We start from the raw sequence: 22,043 nt of genomic DNA, 5'->3' as shown, positions 1-22,043 counted from the left end.
GCAGGCACACAAAAAAACCCTTGATGAATGAGTTGTTTACCTACTTCGGTGCACGCAGCGCCGAGTGCAGGCCTGGCCCGCCAAAATGCCACTTCATTATGAGGCTACAGAGCAGAGTGCAGCACAGCCTGCCCCTGTGACCATCAGCAGAGAGGAAATTGGATATTAGTTCCTGTATTCCTCAGCAGTTGTTAGGCAAAAAAAAAAAAAAAAAACAGGCCTGATGGACAGATCTTGAGCCTGAAATGTCACATTTTAATACAATTAGTGGCCAATAATGAACTCACCTGTGCTGTTTATTTCTTTTGAGAGAAGCACTTACCGCTGTGGTGTTTCTATGATACACAACCCGGAGCTCAGCTGTCAGTGAAACCAGAAACATGACTTCCTCAAGAAAACAGTATCAGTGTGTTGGAACAGCTTGCTTAAACACAATATATAGGTTGAGTCATGGTGGTGTTAATACAAATACCAGTGGAGTCGAGCCAAGTATACGTTTATTTATGTAAAGATAGGATTTGTGTTCACCTGCGAGGCAGGTGTTGTTGTTTCTCTCATCGCAAGTCGCTGTAAGGAAAATGTTTTTTTTTTTCCCCCTTCCTGCCACACCAGCTCAAAGATTCCCAAATAAATCAGACACTTTATCTGTTCCACCAGCTTTACTTTAGGAGTAGAGCGAACAAAACCCCCGGGCGTCAGCTGGCTACCTGCCAAACTGTCTTCGCTGAAGTTTCTGTAACATTTGGCAGGTGGTTGGTGGTCATTTCCCACCCAGCATGCCACCTCGCTGGCCTGGCCACAGATCAGACCAGAAGCGTCTCTGCTGCGTGGCTTCCTACCTTGTAGCCATCTCACTTTGCTAATCAAGCGACGCGTGCCAATTCACAGGATCTGATGTAGCTCTCCCTGGTGATTTTTGTTTCCTCTTTGGAAGGCTGGCTCATATTTTAGGTAGAAGTGGTCCTCGAGAGAGGGAGATGGGGGGGCGAGTGCATGTCATTTGAGAAAGAAGTAAATTTGTGCTATTACTCAGCTCTTCTCAGGAAAGGGAATACTTAGGGGAGAAATTGCTTTCGGTCATGTTTCACAATTGAAGGCAGAATTGGAAAGATATAATGGAAACAACCAATAATACAGTAGACTTCCAAGACCTCAAGTCTGTATCTTGGGATTTGGAAACAATCTTTTAAAAGTAAATTTTCCAGTTTTTTGAGGGCTCCAGAGGATAAAAAGTTCTTTGAAACTGTCCATTGGTGTGTTAAATAATTCACATCTGGCAGGACTCCGGCTGCATTCAACGATTATTGTGATTATCAGCTAATCTGCCAAAAATTTTACGATTTCTCGGTTCAGTTCGACCAACATGCTCTTCAAATTGCATCTTTTGTGCACCAGAACAGTCCAAAACCAAAAGACGCCTCATTTGGTTTCATAAATGACAAAGAAAAGCAGAAAATCCTCACATTTGGAAGCTGGAACCAGCAAATATTTGACCATTTTTTGCTTGAAAAATCAAACAATTTTCTTTTTTTTCTTTTTCGTGTTCAAACCAACAATAGCACCAATTCTGCAGTTGAAGTTGCCCTCATTGGGATGATTGTTGCAGGAATTAGCTTCCAGATCCAGAAGAAAGTGCCTTTTGTATGCAGTTATTATAAGCTCATGACAAAGGTGTGTTCCATTTGAAGTCTCACCATCCTCAAAATCCAAGATGGCTTCTTTGCGAATCAGCAGCTGTACTGAAGTGAATTGCATCAGTATTGGCACCTGGGTTGGTCCCAGCTTTTTAAAAACATGTATTAGAGCTTGTTCTTGAGCTATGACTTCTTTAAATTTTGCTGCAGATCTGCCTCCGTGTTCTGACTCTCTCGCTCTCAGAGCTTGGATCAGTTTGGTCGGTCTTAAGAAGCTTCAGGTGAAATGAGGCCAGCGGCGAGTTTTGTCCGAGCATCTTGCTATCAAAGAGGAAAAAATGAACCTCTGCATTTTGCTCTCAGTGTCACGGCCTCCACTGTAACCCTTACACCTTACAAAAGACTGACTTTTCTGTGACAGCTGCAGATAATTATTTTCTCATTTCCTTCCAAGTTAACAATCTTTTTCGTCACCGTATTACCGCGAATTACATCCCCTGTTTGCAGTCAAACTGTTCTTGAGAAAATCCCGTCTAATTGCCCTATCTGATCACTCTGTGGTCGCAGGAACATGTTGCACCCTTCAGGTTTTATTTCTCACAAGCTTAACCCACTGTCGGGGAAAAAATAGCATCGGTTTAAATGCCCGAAATGTAAAAATTTTAAATGTCAGAGTGAATTTTCAGAGCCACCAGGCAGCTAGTGAGGGGTGAGGAGCAGTTTTTCAAAAAAGAAAAAAAAAAAAAAGCCCCAGTGGATCGAGAAGTGGGTCGGGTGTTTAGACGCTGTGCAGGGGAGGCATCGCTGAAATGTCCGCAGCTAAAGTAGGTCGCGGTTAACCTTGATAAATCTCTTGTACGACTGGAAAGGAGAAGAATAGAAAGGAGGCTCTATGAAATGTTTTGTGGCCTTTTTATTTCACGAGAAGAAAGGAAACCGAACGAGGGGGGAACATACTTGCTGCTGCTGTGATTTGAGTGATTGGGAGACTCCTAGTGAGCAAATAGTCTTCTTGATGATGTAAAGGACGGACAAAGCTCTTAAAGCAGTTAAAAGTTAAAACTCTTTGGTTAAAAGTCCTCAGAAGTGGCCTCACAGTGACGCCCGTCTGCACATACTCTACATAAATAGATGTTTGCTCGTTTACCCCCTCGTGAGCTGACCTTTACCATAATCAGACATAATAAACTCCACGTCTTGATTAAGTCTGAAGCCTTTAATTTCCCTCCTCCTTTTGATCGTTCGCTTTCCTCCTTTTGTTTCAGCGTGCTGCGGATAAAATAAATGCTGCCCGCATCATTACCAAGAAAACGACCTTGCATTAACAGAATGCAGCTATAGTCATCCATCTCTGCATTTCTTTCTCTCCAACAAACCTTGTTACGGCCAACAAAGTGAGCCTGAGCTGCTCGTGTTTGACATTTCTATGCGTGAAACATCTCCGGGAGACAAAGAGGCTTCTCTCTTTATTGCTTGGATGTATGCTTGTGGGTGGAAGCCCTATTGTATGTCCTTGCACAATCGCTCGTGTAGGCTCCTGCACTCGGTGACATTATCCGCTTTAGTGAACTCTGAGCTGCGACTTAGTCGGAAGATTGATTTCTCTGCTTTATATCCGCCGTACTGACGGGCAGCCACCTTCGGCACACGGCGCTATAGGCAGCCGTCCTGTACTGCCACCTCATTTCAGAGACGTGATTGATTTGAGCTTCTCAATGGCTGTATTTGCGACGGAGCTCTGTATTTGCAGTTCACATGGCTCTCGCTCTTGCTCACACAGTGTAATACCTGAATAGAGCCATTATCAATGGAGCTGCCGAGGTGTTGCAGCTCGCCTCGGCTGAAGAACAAACAGCGGCCGGCTTTTTGTCCTGCTTTTTTTTTTAAAGTTGAGCACTCACTTTCTACAAATACATCCATTTACTGTCAGTTTATATAAGGTGAAGGTTGTGTCGCTGCCTAAACTGTCGATGTATTCAGTAAGCCTTTGACTTTTGTGCCGTGCTCACAGGATGGGAAGTGATGGTAAAAAACAACTAGTCTCTCTTTTCATTGCAGGAAATTAAACCAATATATGTCTGCAACAATTGGCCAGTTAATCAATTTGTTAATTTACAGAAATGGCTTACATTTCTCATCCTAAAAAGCCAAATATTTGCTCTTTCCATCTTGATGATTTGCACAATTATCTCTTAATAGTTGAGTCCAAAAATGGTGAAAAATACTCATCAGTTTCCCAGAGCTCAAGGTGACAACTTCAGATAGCTTCTTCTGTCCTGCCAACAGCCAAACCCCCCCAAAAAACTCATGACATACTTAAATGACAAACATTTGCTGGTTCCATCCTCTAAAATGTGAGAATTTGCTGTTTTTCTGTGACATGTGTGATTGAAAAATGACTTAAATGATCCCAGTTATAAAAAACGTAAATTATTTTGTATTTATGGCCCATTTTTAGTTAATTTATCTCCGTTAAATCCAGCCCTCATTAGTTCTCCAGCGACGCAAACACACAGTGTTTATTTCACCTGCTTTCTGTGTCCTGCACGCTCATTATTATGACTTGCTCGTAATGAAGTTGCTACAGGAACTCGGGCTTATCCTCCTCCCGCATTCATTGTAAATCACTCCGAGTAAAAATGGAAATGCGTATGCCGAGCACCTCGACGCGAGCGTCCGTGGGGATCAGCGCTAGCATGGCTAATACCGTTACACCAGAAGTGGCTAATGAGCTAACCTTCCGCTTTACCTCCGCATACCTCTCCATAATCATCGCCTTCTGCTCCCACGAGGGCCGGCGAAGGGAACGTCGCATCCATCCCCATCCGGGAAGAATAGAAACCAGGCGCCATGCTATGGACACACTAGCTGCTGATGGAGAGGATAGACTTTACAGACACAGGCAGGGATTCTGCGCCTCAGTTTTAGCATAAATCATAGTGTAGCAGTATTACACTAGGGGAGGTTATTTGAGGACTGGGCCTTCTAGGATAAAAAAAAGAGACTGTTTCTTTATCTTTTGTTGCCTTAAGATGATCTGTGCTTGGAAAATATTGTCATTCGTCCTCGCCCATGTGGTCTGTAGATGTGGTTGAAGCTTTAAGGAGGCACACAAACACCCTAAAGGCAAGATGTAGACCACAACCGCTCTTTTTTGCACCTGATCCCTGCCGCAGCATTCAGCCCTGGAGTTCATTAGATAGTCTTACACTCAAAGGTGTGAGGTCTTAATTTTTTACATCTGATCTGATTTAATTTAACCATCTTTTAATCCCCTTTTGTCAAAATGAGTGAAGCTTTTCTGCATTAAAAGTCACTTTTCTAATCATTAAATTAATGAATTTAAACCAAATGGGGTCTTATCTTACTTTCTCAAACACTTGCAGTTAAAATCAGCAGCAGCTGGTGGAGAGGTGGTCGATTGTGGCACATGTGGCACCTTTTAACTTTAACTGTCTGATACTTGCTGCAGATAAATTGGGCGTGGGCAGTAGTTTGGTTTGTGGTTACAAACATAGTTAGTTTCCCTTTTTTCTTTGGCTCGAGCAGCAGTTTGAACTCAAAAACTTTGCTTTCACACCCTTCTTTTGCCTTAATTTGTCAGACTTATATGTGTTACATTAGAGAAAAAGAAAAATGTGCAATTAAAAAAAAAAAAAAAACAAGCAGAGAAAGTGATTTGTTTGCATTAAAGTCCTTTTCAGAGCGTCTGTAGGAGGGAGAGAAATGAAGACCACATGAACCACTTGTGAGATGATGTCATCTCCTCCCCGCGGTGTTATTTATGCTTATTTGCACGTTTGGGCAGATTCATTTTTTCCGCATGCAGATATAATACACCCCTGTGGATCTATTTATGTCTATCTTTGCCTCCATGTCTACAACACAGCTTGCTCCATATGCATTCTTCGTCTATGTTCACATGCGTTTCTATGTTAATACACGTGCAATAATTATTCCTGTTTATCCAGCCCACTCGCTCACGCTGCACTCATTCATCACCCCGGAGTATTTTTTTTTTCTCTCCTCTCTCTTTTCACCTCGGCCATTTGCCATTTGCTCCCCGATCATAAAGGCTGCACAGCACAAGTTGCACCTGTTGCCGTGAAAAATAGTCGGGGGAGGGGGGCTTCATGGGAAATGGATTTGACGAGAGAAAAATGCCGTCAGCTCGGCGGAGAGGCAGAGTTGACCTCGCCTGCCAGCCGGTGAACTCCCCTCTCGCCTCTCTTCTTCCATCTGCAGCTGGTAATGTTGAAGAGAGATGTGCTCTGCGCCCAGCTCCTGGGTTGAACTTTACTTAAGCAGCCATTTTATTGAGAAATACATGATCCTCCTACAGGTAACCTCCATTACGCAAAAGCTAAGCCCCTAATTTCTGGAAGCCACTGTGACGGGAGACACCACGGTCAGAGCGAGCAGGACACTTCTTCCTCTGCGATAGCATTTTTACTGGCAGCGCAGAGTGGATAATGATCGCATAGATTGGAGCATTATTCTTTATTTGTTGTGCGCTATTTGGTTAAATTACAGAGAGCTTTTTGAGACATTAAAAGGAAGAATAAATAAAAGCAGATAAGGTCAGGAGTGCAAATTCTCGTTGGCTGGAAAATAAAACCAGATGATATAAACAGATGAGTAACGAGGACGATATGTAAGAAATGTTCTGCCCAGGAGAGCATCTTCAAATATGTTCATCTGAAAGACCCTGATAGAGCGTCGATCCTGCAGAATTTAACTCCAGAATATTTTAACACGAAGAATACAAAGGACAGACGTTACAGATGATGAACCTCAAACCACCAAGACAAGATGTCGTCCTCACCTGTCTTGTTTTGTCCTCAACCAAACGATATTCAGTTTACTGTCGCAGAGGAGGAAAGAAACCAGGAAATATTCACATTTAAGAAGCTGGAATCAGAGAATTTTTATTTTCTTTCCTTTATAAAAGTTCTCAAATCAAATAATCAGTTATTAAAATAGTTGGTGATTAATTTAATGTGACCTTGTCATTTGCAAACTTTTCTCAGCAGCCTGCGGAAGCTGATTGAACCATCTGACACTCGCTCACACGCACTTTCCTTTTCCAGATGATGATGATGATCTGTTTTTCACACAAACAAGTTAAGTCATATTTTCACAAGCACGAGACAAATAAACTGGCTGTTAAGTGAAGAATTATCACTTCGACAAAGCCCTGGACGGCGTATCCGGATGGCCGAGACTCAATATCAGAACCTGATTATCACACCTTGAGGAGCAGGAACAGAGTGATTCACAGGAAGCCATCCCGCCGGTTTCCTGTGTGTCTGAAGCGCTTGGAAGCGGCTGAGTATCTTCAGTCTTGTCAGCAGTCTAAACTGGACTAACTCCCTGACAGGTGATGAGAGGCGGCGGCAGCAACGCTAAACTGACAAGCTGTCATGCAGTATTTTTCCCCTGGATATCGGTTTGCGGAAAGCTGCTGCCTGCATTCATCCGCAGGAAATCAGAGTCTCCTTTATTTTGGCGGGGGAGGGAAGTCGATTGGCTCGCCTGAGTTGTGTCTGTGAGCAGTGAGAGTTTGGTTTCTCCGCTTCAGTCTGTAACCTTATTTTCGCTGTCACGCCTGGCTGGCTTTTATTGTTCAGCTTAGAAAAGCTTTCATTTTTCATTGGTGTATTGACTCCGAAGCTCTTGGGACCTCTGACAAGAAAAAAAAGAAAAAAACAGGGCCACAGAAGTGAATTTTATCATTGCTAAATGTTTTATGGCTGCTCTCCATCTCATACTTTGAGCCTGTAACGACGTGTCCTTCCAACAGTTATTGATACAAAACTAAATCACATTTTTTGTCAATGACAGTGAAGGAAAAATAACTTTTTCATCTCCGAGCCACAGTTGGCTGATAAATCCCAGAATCTAAAAGGCTGCTTTCACACACCTTTGAGAGTTAACCTGGCAAAATGTGTTATCTCGCCATGTCGACGCCGATCATCCTTCAAGGTCTAAAATAAACTAAATAATGTCTTCCATCGTCTTCTCCAGGTGCCATCCTGGGACGCTCGGAGACGCAGGAGTGCGCCTACTACAACTCCAGCTGGGAGAAAGAGCGCACCAACCGCAGCGGCATCGAGCCCTGCTATGGCGAGAAAGACAAGCGGCGGCACTGCTTCGCCACGTGGAAGAACGTCTCCGGGACCGTAGAGGTCGTCAAGCAAGGCTGCTGGCTGGACGACGTCAACTGCTACGACAGGTACGTTGTTGTGTTTGTTATATTCGCAGCACTTTAACGCACAGACGTGGAGATCGTGGTTTCTAAGAAGGACGCCAGCTTGCGAATTTAGCATTTTTCCCGGAGAAGATGGCGAGATGGCTTGAATGAGGCTGCAAGTTGTGTTTGCTGTAAGCACTTGTTACAGCACATTACCACAAATGTGTGGCGTCACCTCTCAGTCTCTCACTGATACTATCGCAATATTTAGGCAGAACAATGTCGTGAGATAAAACTCTTAGCTTTAAAGACTTCCTTGCCTCTTTTAGTTAGAAACTAACTGTGTTTTGTTGGTTCTTTATGTTGTTAAGTGACCGTTCAGGGTTGTGAAAACACATCAAATCCTGATTCCATTTGATGTTTGTGGCCAGGGACCAGCTGAATAAACTGAACCTGGTTCAGGATCTCACTTGGTGATTATAAAAGGCAGTCATCAGACATCATAGCAGTGTATTCACCCTCTCCTTGAAGCACAAATAAAGAGATATTTAGTTTACATGCTAGTTCAACTCCCCCATTCATGGCTGACAGAAAGCAGCAGCCTCAGGCAGGACAAAGGTGGGACACTAAACACTGACAGACACCTTGAGAAGAGCTTGTTGTCCCTGTGAATGACCCGCACAAGGCTACATTGTTAATTGCCATAGAGCAAGGGAAATATAAATTACTTTGTGCGTCTCTGCTGAAAGGGATTCAGCCTTATGTACCCGTCCAAGGCCGGAACAGTAAACAGATATTAATAGACGGCGTTATTATAGTTTCTTCCTCGCTCTCTAGAACATCAACCTGGCATGAGATGCTGGTTTGAGCCGGTTCTGCTTGTGTTTCCCTTTGATTCCTGAGCGATAAAGTTGCTGTAGATTCTGCAGCCCGCACAGTTTGGGTACCTCTGCTCAGACGGCGCCGCCTCGCCTCCCTGGAGAGGGCAGAGCAAGTCGAGGGCGGCTGCCACTTCCTTTGGCTTTTATCTGATGACTGTGTGAGTGTGAAAGAGAAGGAGAGAGAGTGTGTGTGTGTGTGTGTGTGTGTGTGTGTGTGTGATTGTTAGTGCTCATGTGTGTTTGTTTGCATGCGAGTGTATTGGCGTGTGTGGGAGTTATTTTATAAATGTTTTTCTTTCACATCTCGTGGTGGAGAAGGAGGGAGATGTGAGTGAGTAAGAGAGAGTGTGTGTGTGTGTGTGTGTGTGTGTGTGTGTGTGTACACGCTCTTTAGAAAGCATCATGTCTTCTGCAGTGAGTGCATGCAGATGATGTGCACTCACTCGCACTTAAAAACTGAAATTGCCTCCATGTCCTTTTGCGGTGTGCGGGGAGGAAAGTGGGTGTGTGTGTGTGTGTGTGTGTGTGTGTTTTCTAACTCCCCTCCTCCTCCATGTCCTCTGCAGTAATGAGTGTGTGGAGAGGAAGGAGAGTCCCGACGTTTTCTTCTGCTGCTGCGAAGGCAACATGTGCAACGAGAGGTTCCTGTACGTCCCTGAGGCGCCCCCGCAGAGCGACCCGCACCATTCAACCGCCTACAGTATGTACAGTCCAACCTGCACGCACACACACACACACACACACACACACACACACACACACACACACAGATGAAATCCACTGAAAATGATAAACAGGCAGTGTTTACTTTATTTGTGTTGCAGCCACACCTACAGTTTATTTACTGTTTTCACCTCAAATACAGATAAACCAGAACAAAAACAAAAAAAAGTCATTAAATGATTAAACGTCTCTTTCTGAATATTTTCTTATTCAGTTCATTTGTTTTTGGTTCTTTAAAATGTCCAAAAAAATGTCTCAAATGTCGTGTTTCATCCACAATCAAAAGATATTTTTAGTTTACTGTCATCGAGGAGGAAAGAAACCACAAATATTCACATTTAAGAAGCTGGAATCAGAGAATTTGCTTGTTATAAGTAATAGTTGGTGTTGTGAAGTTTTAAATTGCTACAAACATTTATCCATGTTTTAATTTGATCTTTTCAAAATGGCTCCCATGTGAGAAAGTCCTACCTACCTGGAGTACTAGAAACCGGTTTTAGGTTATTAAATTTCTTAAATTAAATGTTTTATGTTTCTGCTTTTCTACAATCTGGAAACCTTGACGCGACATCCAGGCTTTTACTCTGAAGAGCTCTTCCACCACCGAGTGTGTGTGATGTAAGGCACTTGTGCTCTGGATGTCGGCCAGCTGCTGAGCTGTCCAGGTGTTGCTGTGTTCAGAAATATTTAAGGATTCGAGGGAAGGATAATAAAAGTAACAAAAGACATGAAACAACATGTGCTTCATTCAGCGCAGCCAGAGATGACGTGATCTCACTGCAGCAGTTTGAACAAGAAAACCTCTCACAAACTCTAAAAAATTATTTTTAATTATTATTATTAATATACGTGAACTAGATATTTTACCTCAGTGTTAGAACTACATGCAAGTTGAAGTTGCAGACAAAACAGCACAAAATCCAGCAAAGAATGAAAAAGATACCAAAGACATAAGTAGCTCAAAAGGACAATAAATTCACAATTATTGATGTTTTTCAGAGGGAGTAACAAAGCTGATCTGCAGAGATGCAGGTATGATTGTTTTCAAACACAAAGTAAAGTCACGGCCCTGACCCGCACATAATACCAACTGTCTGTGTTCATTCACCAACCAGTGGCGCTTCTGTTGTCCTTGCACTCATCACTTCACAGCTCAAGTGTCTCTTTGTGTTGCTCTTAAATTTGACTGTGTGAAACCTGCAGACACCCTGTAGAGAAAAACTTTTCACCATCGCTCTGACAAACACCCTGAGAGTCCCATCGTGCAGCTGGTGCAACCCCACCGGCCCCCTGCCCGTTCTCTCAACCCCTGCACCCCCGAGGATGGCAGTGTTGGTGGGCGTCGGAGTGTCGGTGCTTTGACAGCGCTGCCGAATCAGACTGTCACACCTTGTGATGGGAGGACAGGCTGAGCCAGCAGGCGTCACCCAGAGACTCCTGCAGGGGTCGGGCACAGTTCAGAGCTCTGTTATTTTTGGCAGGCGGATTACGTTATGTCACGAGATGGATTCACTAATCCTGCTGCGTGCGTGTGTGTGTGCGTGCATTGATATGATCCCTAAGCGCAGTGGCAGTAAGCTGTAAGCAGGGTTAGTGCTGCACTTAGAGATGATGTAGCACAATGTCAGGCCAATCAGACACCCTGTTTTCTTTCTCCCGTTGCTTTATTTTAGTTCCTACAAAGATAAAACGACTCCTAACGTCTTCTTATCTTCACTTATCTCTTTTCCTCCCACAGCCACCTCCAACCCCTTCCCCCAGAAGCCCCAGCTCTTCAGCACCCTGCTTTACTCCCTGGTTCCCATCATAGGCCTGGCCGCCGTCGTCCTCTTCTCCTTCTGGATGTGGAGGCATCACAAGCTGGCCTACCCGGCTGCCCTCGTCCCCACACATGTAAGTCTTCTCCGGGTGGAGAAAATGAAAACTTTTTTTTTTTTTTTTTCACCGCGGTGCATTTCCGGAGGTCAGCTGTCAATCAAACGGTGCGGCTGTGCGACTGTGGTGTCCTCTTTCCTCGAAGTTGCTGCGGATGCAGTTAGAGTTTCTCTTTTTGTCCGTTCAGCCTCGGCGTCCCGCTTCATCTCTTAATTGCAAACAAAGGGGAAATGTAAAACGCCTCAGATCCGGTGGGGCAAATCATTTCGTTCCTTACTCGCAGTGCAAACACGAAAAACTTGGAAATAAACAAATAATAGTTCAAGATCCGCCCAGTAAGTTTCAGCGCGCAGCGACAGGCGACATGAGTCGAAGCTCATTAGTTTCTCTTGTATTGTTTGCAGCATGAAACTATATAAACTCAGCGCTCTACCTTCTCTATTTAAGCAACCTTCAACTCCAGCGCTGCTCCAGTTTCTCGGTGGGCTGACTGAAACAGCCTTGACCTTTCCTGCCCCGTGCAGCAGAGGGACATAACTACGGTCAGCCAGAACAGACACACTGTGCGGAGAGTTTACGTTGGGGATAATTGCTTTTTTTCAGTTTCTCCTTTCAAACTTCTACAGAAGCTTGAGAGGAGCCCTAAATCTGTCTGCTTCTGTCTCCTTCTGTTAAAGAAAAAAAAAACCTCCACACTTCTCAGACTCGCCTTTTAATGCAGCACACTGCAGTGTGTCTGGAGATGACTGTAATTGGGTTGCCTCTTATTGTGTCAGATTGGTTTTTAATCACAGAGAAGTGCTCCAATTAATCTTTAAAATCTTTAAATTTTAAGTGCAACGTGTGCTGCGCAGGTTGGAATAATTGTTGGAAAAATGAGAGTTTTGACCCACATTTGATGAGTTGTTTCTTCTGCCGTTCTTCTCTGTAGACTACTGCAGGACTGAGTCCTAAAACGCAGAAATAAGTTTGCATTTTGCACTTTGCAACTGTTATGAATGCAGTGGGTTATGAATGGTGCATTTACTTTGAGGATAAAGATCCCTTCTCTGAACCATTTATTACTCTCAGGGCCCGAGTGTCCACGTAGCTTTTTTTTTTTTTTTTTTTTTTTTTTTTTACGGCAGAAAAGTGCCAGCAGTGCGCTCACACAAAATTTTCCTTTTAAAAGGTTTGTGTGTGCTGTTAATTATAGTTCTTAGAGAGAAAGAAAGAAAGAAAATTGCCATTGGTGCATCTGTAGTAAAGAGTGCATCGTGTATTGTAGTCAGACACATGCTGATGGTGACGATGGAGTCAAGCGACTGCTGTGTTATTAGCTTTTTACTTCTTGTGGTTTGATTTATGCTTGAAAAAGCATAAAGCTGGTGTTGATTTGTGAACATTATCTGGCCTCGTCGGCCTCGGAGCTTATTTTACTGCATTAATTAGAAAACAGGCTTTTTGTTGAGCGATGCTAACTCACTAAAAATCATCCCTCCAGCACTCGATCGCTGCTTAAACACCTCCCCGTATACATTTTTAAAATCATATTCATGTCTCTTCCAGTTTAATCACCTTTTTCTAAACCTTCCCAAATATCCTTTCTTGCATACAGCTCTTCATCCAAATTCCTGATTCACTTAATTTTTTACAGTGGTTTTAACCTGACAGCAGCAGCAGCAGAGCTATATTCTTTGCTGCTCGGCGGCAGCAGGGGAAAAGAAAACCCATGCAGAGCTTCCACGGTATGGAAGAGGAGTCAGGGGCCTCTGCATTATTGATGAGGCTTTATATAGGCAAACAAAACTAAACACAGAGACGCTCGCAGCTCTGCCTCAGAGGATGGTGGTGGTGGTGGTGGTGGGTGGGTGGGGAGTGCGGGGGAGAGAGCGAACAGAGACATGCTATTCTCTCAACTTAGTTATTGTATTTGCACAGCGCTAAAGCAAAGCAGGGAAGAGATAAAAAAGACGGTGACACAGTGCAATCAGGACACAAATGCTAATGTGCCCGGGGAGGAAAAAAACAACAACACAGCTTATGAAACATACCTGGAAAACGGATAAATGAATAAATAAACAACGTAAAACAAATGAAGATCATGAGCGGAGAGGAGTGGATCAGATAACTGATGATGACACAGTGGAAAAAAACAAACAGATAAAATATTCATAAAATCACGAGGCGAGGGGGGGAGAAAATGAAATAGCCAGGTTGGAACAAATGAAGTCATGCCGGATGTGTATAATCATGTGTGTGCAGAAGTGTACTAGTGCATGAATGAGTAGGTGTACAAGGACAAGGAGGAGGGAAAGGAGGTCACTCGTACAGGAATGTAGTTAAAAGTCGGCTCGTATGCTTTTCTGGAAGGAGGTGATGCAGCGAACCCCACTCGACTGCTGCTGGAAGGAGGCTAAAAACAAACACAATCTCATACACATCAAATTGCTCCGGTACCCATCGCTTGTTTTGTAATTGATTAGACCGAGTTTTTCAATATAGAAGATGGAGAAAGCCAATCGGGAGGAGAGAGATGGATAGAGCGAGAGGGGGGATTTATTTCTATATTCTCTTCTTTCTCCTTTTCTTTCTTTCTTTATTTGTTTTTTTAGGTGGGTTTGTTGTTGAAGAATGTGTTTTTGTGTTGCGCCACAGGCTGTATAAAAGAAATAAATAGAAAAGCAGAGGTGACTTCGACAATCGCTCAAACAGCTCCCTCTCGCAAAGTCACCAAGGACAGCTCCCAGCAATTCTTGCACCATTGAGAGCGAAAACACACCTCAGTCACTTCAACCACGGGTTACTGAGTAAAAACCTGATGAAATCGCACCTTTATAACAAGAGATTGCAGGACCTTTTCTCTACAATACAAACCCTCTTACACCTGCTTTTGCCCTCAGTGGCGAAGGATACAATCTGCATATATTCTCAGGTCAAGTGACTCCACAGTAGTCAGATGTTCTTTTTGGCTGTGGTGAAAATATACCACCGTAAAGGACTCAGTAGATAACCTCGGTCACTTTATCACTGGCCTCCTGGTTTTCCTGCGTAATGTTGGAGACCAGAAGTAAACAACAGACTCACCAATTTATCAAATGACAAGTGGAAACGAGTGCCTTAACCCTGTTTTTATTGCTCTAATCCCACCGACTTCCACTGACGAAGGTTATTGTCTTCAGTGGCACGAGTCACAAATATTTATCGGCGTAATATCCTGCAGGAATTTTTGCCACTTTTTAGTTAAAGTCTCGGACGCTGGCATTTAAATGGTTTTCTATCTGTCTCCATTCAACACTCAAACGTGGCTGGCTCCAGTTTGAAAGAGACGGTAATCAAAGATGATAATAATCCGTATTTGATGCTGCCTTTGAATTCAGTGATCACAAACTTGAAAGCGTAATCGTGACGCCCCTATTTCCTGTGTTTTAATATTAATTCCACACATGGCGCAGATTTTGTCCAAAGATCTGCTTTACAGGCTTGTTCGCGTGCTGTTCTGTACATAATACATTGTCCTTACTCATGTTTTTTTAATGTGACGGTTACAAATTACCCACACCTGTTGCCAGTTAGACCTCAAAGCACCCTTTTGTGTTTGTGGGAGCCACTGCAGTTGTTCATACGCCGTTTTTTTCCCAGTTGTTCTCCAACATCCATGTTCCATCAACATTGCTGCATCTCTTTTAAGATGAGCAGATCTCCGCATCACACTGCGCGCATTTAATCTAAATCTCTAATGAAAAGGAATGTGATTATATCGTAAACAAGCAGCTGTGGTCTGGAGAGAGCCGGAGAGAAAGTCCGAACATACATAATGCTGATATCTATTGCTGCTTTATTAGTTTTTCTTATTTTTTATCAACATTTTCTTTGGGATTACTTATTTGTGATGTTTATAATCCCGCATCTGACGCTACATTGTGGAAATAATCAGTAATATCACACCGCAAAGATCAAGATACGCATAAGTAGAAACAAGACAAAACAGTTTGATTTTTCTGCATTTTCTGCACATTTCCTCCATTGAGATTTGTCACATCTCTCTCTACCGATGAGTCATTAAACCAGAAATACATCAAGTAGCTGCGATTATTTTCCTTGCAAGGTAATGACACATGCAGTCTTCATGATGCAAAAGTAATTGTTCCCACTTAATGATCATTAATGGATTCATTATCGTCGCTCTGTTCTCTAATTATACGAAAAGAGCTCCTGTTGTACTTTCACATATCGGCTCCACGTCGGGGCGAGGCCGGAAGGTGGAGCTTATAAAAGAAGATGGAGGGTTTTATCACACACACACACACACACACATACACCCCAAAAGAAAAGCACGTCGGGGTGATTTTTCTTGCACACTTTATAGACTCTACTAAAAAGATTAAATCCAGTGTGAAAAAGCAGGAAATTACATGCGGCAAAGTAACTTTATTGCACACTGTCATTATGTTATAATTGTGGTCCATCATGGGCTGAATATTTGCCACCAAGCTTCCATTATTCACAGCGCAGTGTGAAGTGGAGGCAAACTGGAATTGATTCTGTCTGAGTACACAGACCCACAGCTTTCACACGGAGAGAGGCCCCGAGCACTTAAACATAAGTCTGGCCATTTTTTGAGTTTTGTTTTTTTTTTGCTGGGTAACTGCAGCTGTTGCGCTCATGCGAAATACCACTGAACTCTACATACCTTATCGAGCAGGTTGCAAAAGACCTTTTCTTGTGTTTGCGGCAGATCCGAATCTTTAAACTTCAATCGCAGCCATGATATTTGATGTCGAAATCAGTTTTCAATGGAAGATGATGTTTCAGCTGCAAAAGACAGCCAGACATGGAGCTACTTACTTGTGATGCTGAAGTGGTGTCGTAGCTGGTGTACATAAAAATGGCGACCGTCCAAACTCTTTTACAAACTGTCCAACGCTTTGAGCTTTTGAAGGCTGGAGACTCATGCCTCCCCTCTTGTCCTTGGCTCCTTAAACTCATAATTATAATCATAGCAAAGTATAAATGTTAATAATAATGGCAAATTTCATACCTCCAATGTCAAAGCTTCAGATATTCATGGTTTAATGCTCACTGAGGCTTGAAAGCCTCAATATTGGCGCTCTAAATCTCCTTAATGTCCTTTTTTATTTAGCTTTCTTCACCTACCATATATTTGTTTATGTTTATCCAACTTTAAAACTTTTACAAACACTGACCAAAATGTGCTGAAATCACTGATCAGATTGTTCGCGATTTGAACTTAGATATTGCCAAATGTAAATTATTTTATTTAGTGGAAGGTCTTTTAAAATTTGAGCCCTTGGGTGCCCAAACTATTTACCTCGGTTACCAGGATCCCAAGTTCCCTTAATTGACTGCCTACTCAAAATTTCACTTTGCCTGCCAGCTTATATAAGAACAAACAGCCACCAGTTAGGAGTATTTTTTACTTTATGGAAATTTAATAAATGTCTTGTGGGAATCAAACTTGTGGTGGGCCAACTTTGAGCAGCCCTGGTAGAGCCTTCTCCGTTAGTCCTCAAAGTAACGTACGACAAATACAATATTTTGTTATTAGTAGTTCAGCTTGCACGTGAGATGGTTCGTTACACAGAACCGTCTCGAAGGGCATCGTTGGAAACCATTTGGAAAAGGGCCGGGCCGTCTGGTGATTGGACAAACCATCTGTCTATCACCAAGTCTTGCCGAAACCAGTCAAGAGAAATGCTTCTTTCTTCGGTCTTTGTTCAGTTCGATAAACTCTCCGGTCTCTGAGGCATTGACGCCGTTGTTGATTTCAAATGAACAGTTGCTTCTCTAGCTGGTCATAACACCTTAACTGTGGCTGGAGGCTACAGGTAGTTTATTAAACGACGCTGATTGTTTCAAAAGCTGCATGGTCGCCCTTAAGCACATAACTTGAAGGCTCTCGAGGACGCCTGGACCTTTGTTGAGAAAGAGTTAATACAGTCTCAGATGAGGGGTTTTCATTGGCTTTCTTAACCCAACATATCTTTGTCTTTGTGGCTACGTTTTGAACAGTTCATGCATCCGTCATCAGCTCTGAACTTTGCATTTATGTTTGTTTGTTCATCTCGGAGTTCCTTTATACACATTGTTCCATCTGTTTTCAGTTGCTCTGATGAAGAGCATCATTTAAGTTCTCAAAATGTACCATGTTCCTTTTTTGTGCCATGCTTATTAACACCTTCTCTGATCCATGTGGCGTTACAAACCTCCCCATCATTTGTCCCGAAACCATAGCCTTCCAATCCCTGGTCTGGAGTACTGGAAGGGAGGTGGGGTGGGGAGCAAAAGGTTTCTCAAGGACATGCCGTCATCTTCCTACCTTTTACCTGCCTCTATTTCATCCACTAACTGACAGGAAATAATTTCTCTGTTTGCTTCTTATGTTCCTTTTTCAACAAGCACGCCTTTCACATTATGGTGGAGGTAAGAGCAGTTCAATTGAAGTTGAAACACTATTAGTTTCTCCCCCTTTTTGGGTTCAGAGCTTGGTTATGAATTCTCCACCTCAATCCCAGACCACCATTTTGTTCTTCTCTTTGCTTTTTTTCGACAGCGTCTTGTTTACTCGGTTCATAGCACATTTCTGTCTGTTTTTTTTGTTTTGTTTTTGTTTTTCTGCCTGGGTTTATTGCATGGATGGATTTCTTTTGTGCTCCCTGCTCAAAATGTTTTGTGCATGGTGGAAAGTAGCCAAAATCGCTCCGAATGCAGCCCCCCCCCCCTTTTTTTTTGTATCAATGTCCACCTGTAATGTTTATGTAACGTATTGTGTGTGTGATGTGACCCAGTTTCCAGAACAGTATCTGCTAGACCTATGGCTCACTGTGTTTCAGAGAGACAGAGCAGGAGTGTTTATAACTGAAACTGCAGCATGCTTTTTCATCTTAAAAGCAGACTGAGGAGGAGTGTGGATACATTTTGCATAAGTATGAGAATTGCCACTTACCTGGAACATTTTTCAAGTCAGGGAGTGTAAATTACTTAAGTACAAGAGGAGCATAAGCCTTTCGCAAATGTACTTTGGCTCAAAATTTATCACAGTGGTGTAGAAGTGTGGCTGCAGACATCACTGAAAATCCTCATGTTAAAAAGAGTCGGTAGCTCGCTAAATAAAACCCGGAGGTTTCTAGATTAGCTCTTTTTTGGAGGATATGTTCACCCAAAAGTGGAAATTCAGACCACAAACAAGTCCTAAACAAGTGAAGTAGCTGGGGAAAATGGGGAAATGGCTCCATACAGCTGGTTTGGCATAATCCAAGTCTCCAGTAGCCCAGAGATCCCAAATTGATTTGAAAAGATGCTTTTTAAAGCCAAAACCTTCTGTCTGACATGTTGGCAAACAGCTGGCTACCATAACATGATCGTCCCACTGAGTTAGGGTTAGTTCCTCAGGGGTCTTTCCTCGATCCCTTTTAATATTCTATTTGGTTGTCTAATGCAAGTCTTTAGAAGCTCCACGATCCCAAAATGATTTGTAAGTACATTATTTCTGCCCTTTTTTAAGCCAAAACCTTGACTTTAGTTGCTAAACTGAAGGCATTAGCAGGCACCCTGTCTGAGGTGGTTGCCTAAGTGATTAAGTTTGGGGTCTCTGGACTTCTTAAGACTTGGATAACGCAAAGTCTTCAGCTCCAGAAATATTTTGTGGTCTACAAAATGCCATTTTACTTTCCATCGGCACGGAGTTGAAAAGATGCTAGTTGAGTTGTTATTATTTGGTGAACTTTCCCTTTAAGGTCATGTCAACAACGTTTGTTTTTGATATGACCTCAGCTTTCATGTCCATATCGCCAACAAAATGTGACCTTAAGAAAAACCTTGTATGACCTATGAAGTCCAGACAAAATGAAACTTGGCATTTTAATTCTGTTATGTCTACTTATCTGCACCTAAACCCGGGACACACCAGACCTAAAGGACCTGATCTGGTGTAATAGATGAAGTTGTAACCCGACTAGGCCATGGGAGATGGTTGAGGGTTGGGAAGAACGGCGTGAAGCAGCAGATTCTGTTTTCCTGTATCCTGTGGTCTGCTGACTCAGTGTAATGCGCCCCCATTTGAGGCCACGGCGCCCTGTGATCGGACAAGGGATCCGGTGACTCCCGAGGGAGGCCGGGCTGAGCCGGGCCGCCTCATCAGACCCAAAAGCCCGGAAGACGAGCATTGAAGACAATGCAGACACAAGTCCTGCACCAACTTGTTTGCTGTGTGGATGGTTAAATAGAAAAAAAACAGAAAAAACGTTTCTCCCTCCCTTGTCTTCATTAAAACTTCCACATTCTTATATATGCAAAACAGCAAAGAAAACAGTTGTACGGATACATTTCTGTGAAACTATACGTTCATTAAGTCGCTCGTACAATGTGTTTTTGAAGACATTTTTCCGAGGTGCCAACATGGGAGCGTTTGGGTCGCTGTGTTATCCGACCTCAGCACCGTCATGGGTAATTTTCCCCGTCATTTGGCTGGTACTCGGTGTGAAAGCAGGGTGCAGAGACTGCAGGTCTGCCTCGCAGCTCAGTGTTAGAAGGAAAAAAGCTTTAAGTAAACAGACCAGTTCCCACTCAAATCCTCCATTACCCCTTGCACCAACAGGCAGCGAGTGAAAGACACCGACGCCTTGCTCCATATTTTTACTAAAAACAACAGAAAATGTTTTCATTTGGTCTTACAAAGCTTCTTTTAAGAGGGCAGGCATGTGTAGCTGTGTACTGCTGCAGCCTCCACTCAATAATGGATTAGACTGGAGGAAACTTCATCATCTCTGGGGAGCATTTTGGTCATTTCACAGCAAATAATACTACTTTGTTTTGGGTAATAACAAAGCTGAGAGTCTACAGCCATGCCAGTAGCTCTGTTACCCCTTTTCTACTAATATGCTTTGTGCACTTTGAACTATTAGGAGCATTTGTGACATAACTAAAAAGTTGCAGGCTCCGTCTGAAGAGCAAACTGTGATGACGTCATTCTAGAGGTTGGAAAGAAAGGATGGAGAAGGTTTTTCATCTTGCACGTGATCTTAATATTTATGGTTGGTCTGTGTTGTAGAATATAAAACAAATATCTATGATACTCGCTAATCAATGCAATCTGCTATCTTGCAACTATTGCTGACTTTGGTGACGCGTGGACATATGAATCTCAACCGCAGATGTCAACATCTTCATGGTGCTAGAAGAAAAGTCAGGGGATCACAAAATCTGTAGGTTTCATCCTCTGGGAACCATGAACGGCTGCACCAAATGTCATAGGAATCCCTCTGTCATGTTTAATCAAACTAAAAGAATTAGATTTAACTGTGAAACGGCAACATCTTTCTCTCTAAGACACATTTTTCTTCAGTTAAACATCAGCGTCTTCTTGTGTGCACTAGAGGCCAAAGTTCAAGACCAGACATACCATTTCAAATCGATAAAAATCAAACCAATAAATGCTGCTAAGTGATATACAGTTTGCTTCCGCAGCCGCAATAATCTTGTCAGGACAGGCGGTAAAAGCTGAAGCCACTTCTCCCTGTTTTACTACCCTTGCAGTTAAATGCTTTTTGGCACCGCTTGAGCTCATTTTTCACAGCAGGACGACTCGGATATCACCAATATTTGTCTTTGGGTGCCAAAGCGTCGACCTGTGTGAGCTCAGATTTACCTTTTTTTTTCTTTTATTATTATTATTATTATTATTATTCCTCGCACAACCAGAGGGAACTGATTGGTGCGAGCGTTTTTCATCTTGTTGCAAAATGGGGGGGTGCATTTTACAGGAAGTTGGAGGGAAGAAACAAGACTGGGATTGACGAGTGCTTTTGATATATTGTCACGGTGTCTGAGTGGATCCTGTGGGCCTCAGGGTCTTGAAACTTGCTCCAGCTTATCGAGCGCCTTGTAAGCCTTCAGTTCAAGTAAAAACATGAACATCGGCGGCGTTGCAGGGGGAGAGGTTTTCTCTCTCTCTCTCTCTTTTTTTTTTCTACTGACAGCAGCGATACAGAGGCATTGAAGTAACGTTGAGATTTTTACAGCAGCATATCTCGTTTCATCAAAGGCCATCAGTCATATGCTACACTTTCTCCTCTACCTTTTATCCTTTTGGAAATGTGACTCCCTCGTTGCATGCTTCTTTTTAACCTTCCCCTCTCTCTCTCTGCCTCTCTCTCTCTCTCTCTCTGTCGTTGAGTCTCTCTATCCTCGCTCGCCCTCTGTCCTTCCCTGTGAAGTCACATGTGAAAGTGATCAGCTTAATCCCGATCACCAGCTGTGTTTAACCTACTTTATATTTGGAACACTTGGCTTCCTCGCTTCCCCTTTTTTTGTTTGTACGGGATTAGCATGAGCACACGGGGGCACGCGTGAGGTTTGACCCACCAGGGGTTTTTTGGACTCCATGTTTTTCATCGAACCACGTTCATCAGCGCTGCTCCTTTTTTTTTTTTTTTTTGTTCATTCATGTCATTCATGCTAATCGAGGTTTCAGATCTCTTCCAAACCCCACGTTTCCTCTGCAGCTCTATCGGATTTTAACTGGCAACCCTCCAGTTAACAGTCCCGGCTTCCATGTACCCAAGCAAGTGCAGCCCTGAGGGGGTTTAATTGAATTTAAAATGAATTAATCTAAACTCTGCTTGGTATGCTGTGTCCTCACTGCCAGGAAAACGTATAGTATTAATAATAATACTAAACACAAACACGCGGCACGTCTTCGAGCAGAACAACAGGCCCGTAACATAAAAAAAGCCAGAA

At 43.0% G+C, this 22,043-nt stretch overlaps 1 protein-coding gene across 2 annotated transcripts in view; it reads left to right on the top strand.

The window, feature by feature from the left end:
* The window catches only part of LOC119015236 (activin receptor type-2A-like), a 48,089-nt gene that overhangs the window by 13,181 nt on the left and 12,865 nt on the right, over nucleotides 1-22,043 (top strand). For both annotated transcript variants that reach the window (XR_005073230.1, XM_037091062.1), the window contains exons 3-5: nucleotides 7,662-7,869; nucleotides 9,275-9,408; nucleotides 11,170-11,324. Coding sequence is in view for 1 of the 2 variants with exons in the window: in XM_037091062.1 (XP_036946957.1) it covers nucleotides 7,662-7,869; nucleotides 9,275-9,408; nucleotides 11,170-11,324 (497 nt within the window). In the remaining variant the exon portion in view is untranslated. The remainder of the gene's footprint in view (nucleotides 1-7,661; nucleotides 7,870-9,274; nucleotides 9,409-11,169; nucleotides 11,325-22,043) is intronic.

This window comes from Acanthopagrus latus, chromosome 24 (assembly GCF_904848185.1).
Source record: "Acanthopagrus latus isolate v.2019 chromosome 24, fAcaLat1.1, whole genome shotgun sequence".
In the NCBI taxonomy this organism is placed as follows: domain Eukaryota; kingdom Metazoa; phylum Chordata; class Actinopteri; order Spariformes; family Sparidae; genus Acanthopagrus; species Acanthopagrus latus.
This window is presented reverse-complemented; position numbering and strand designations above follow the sequence as displayed.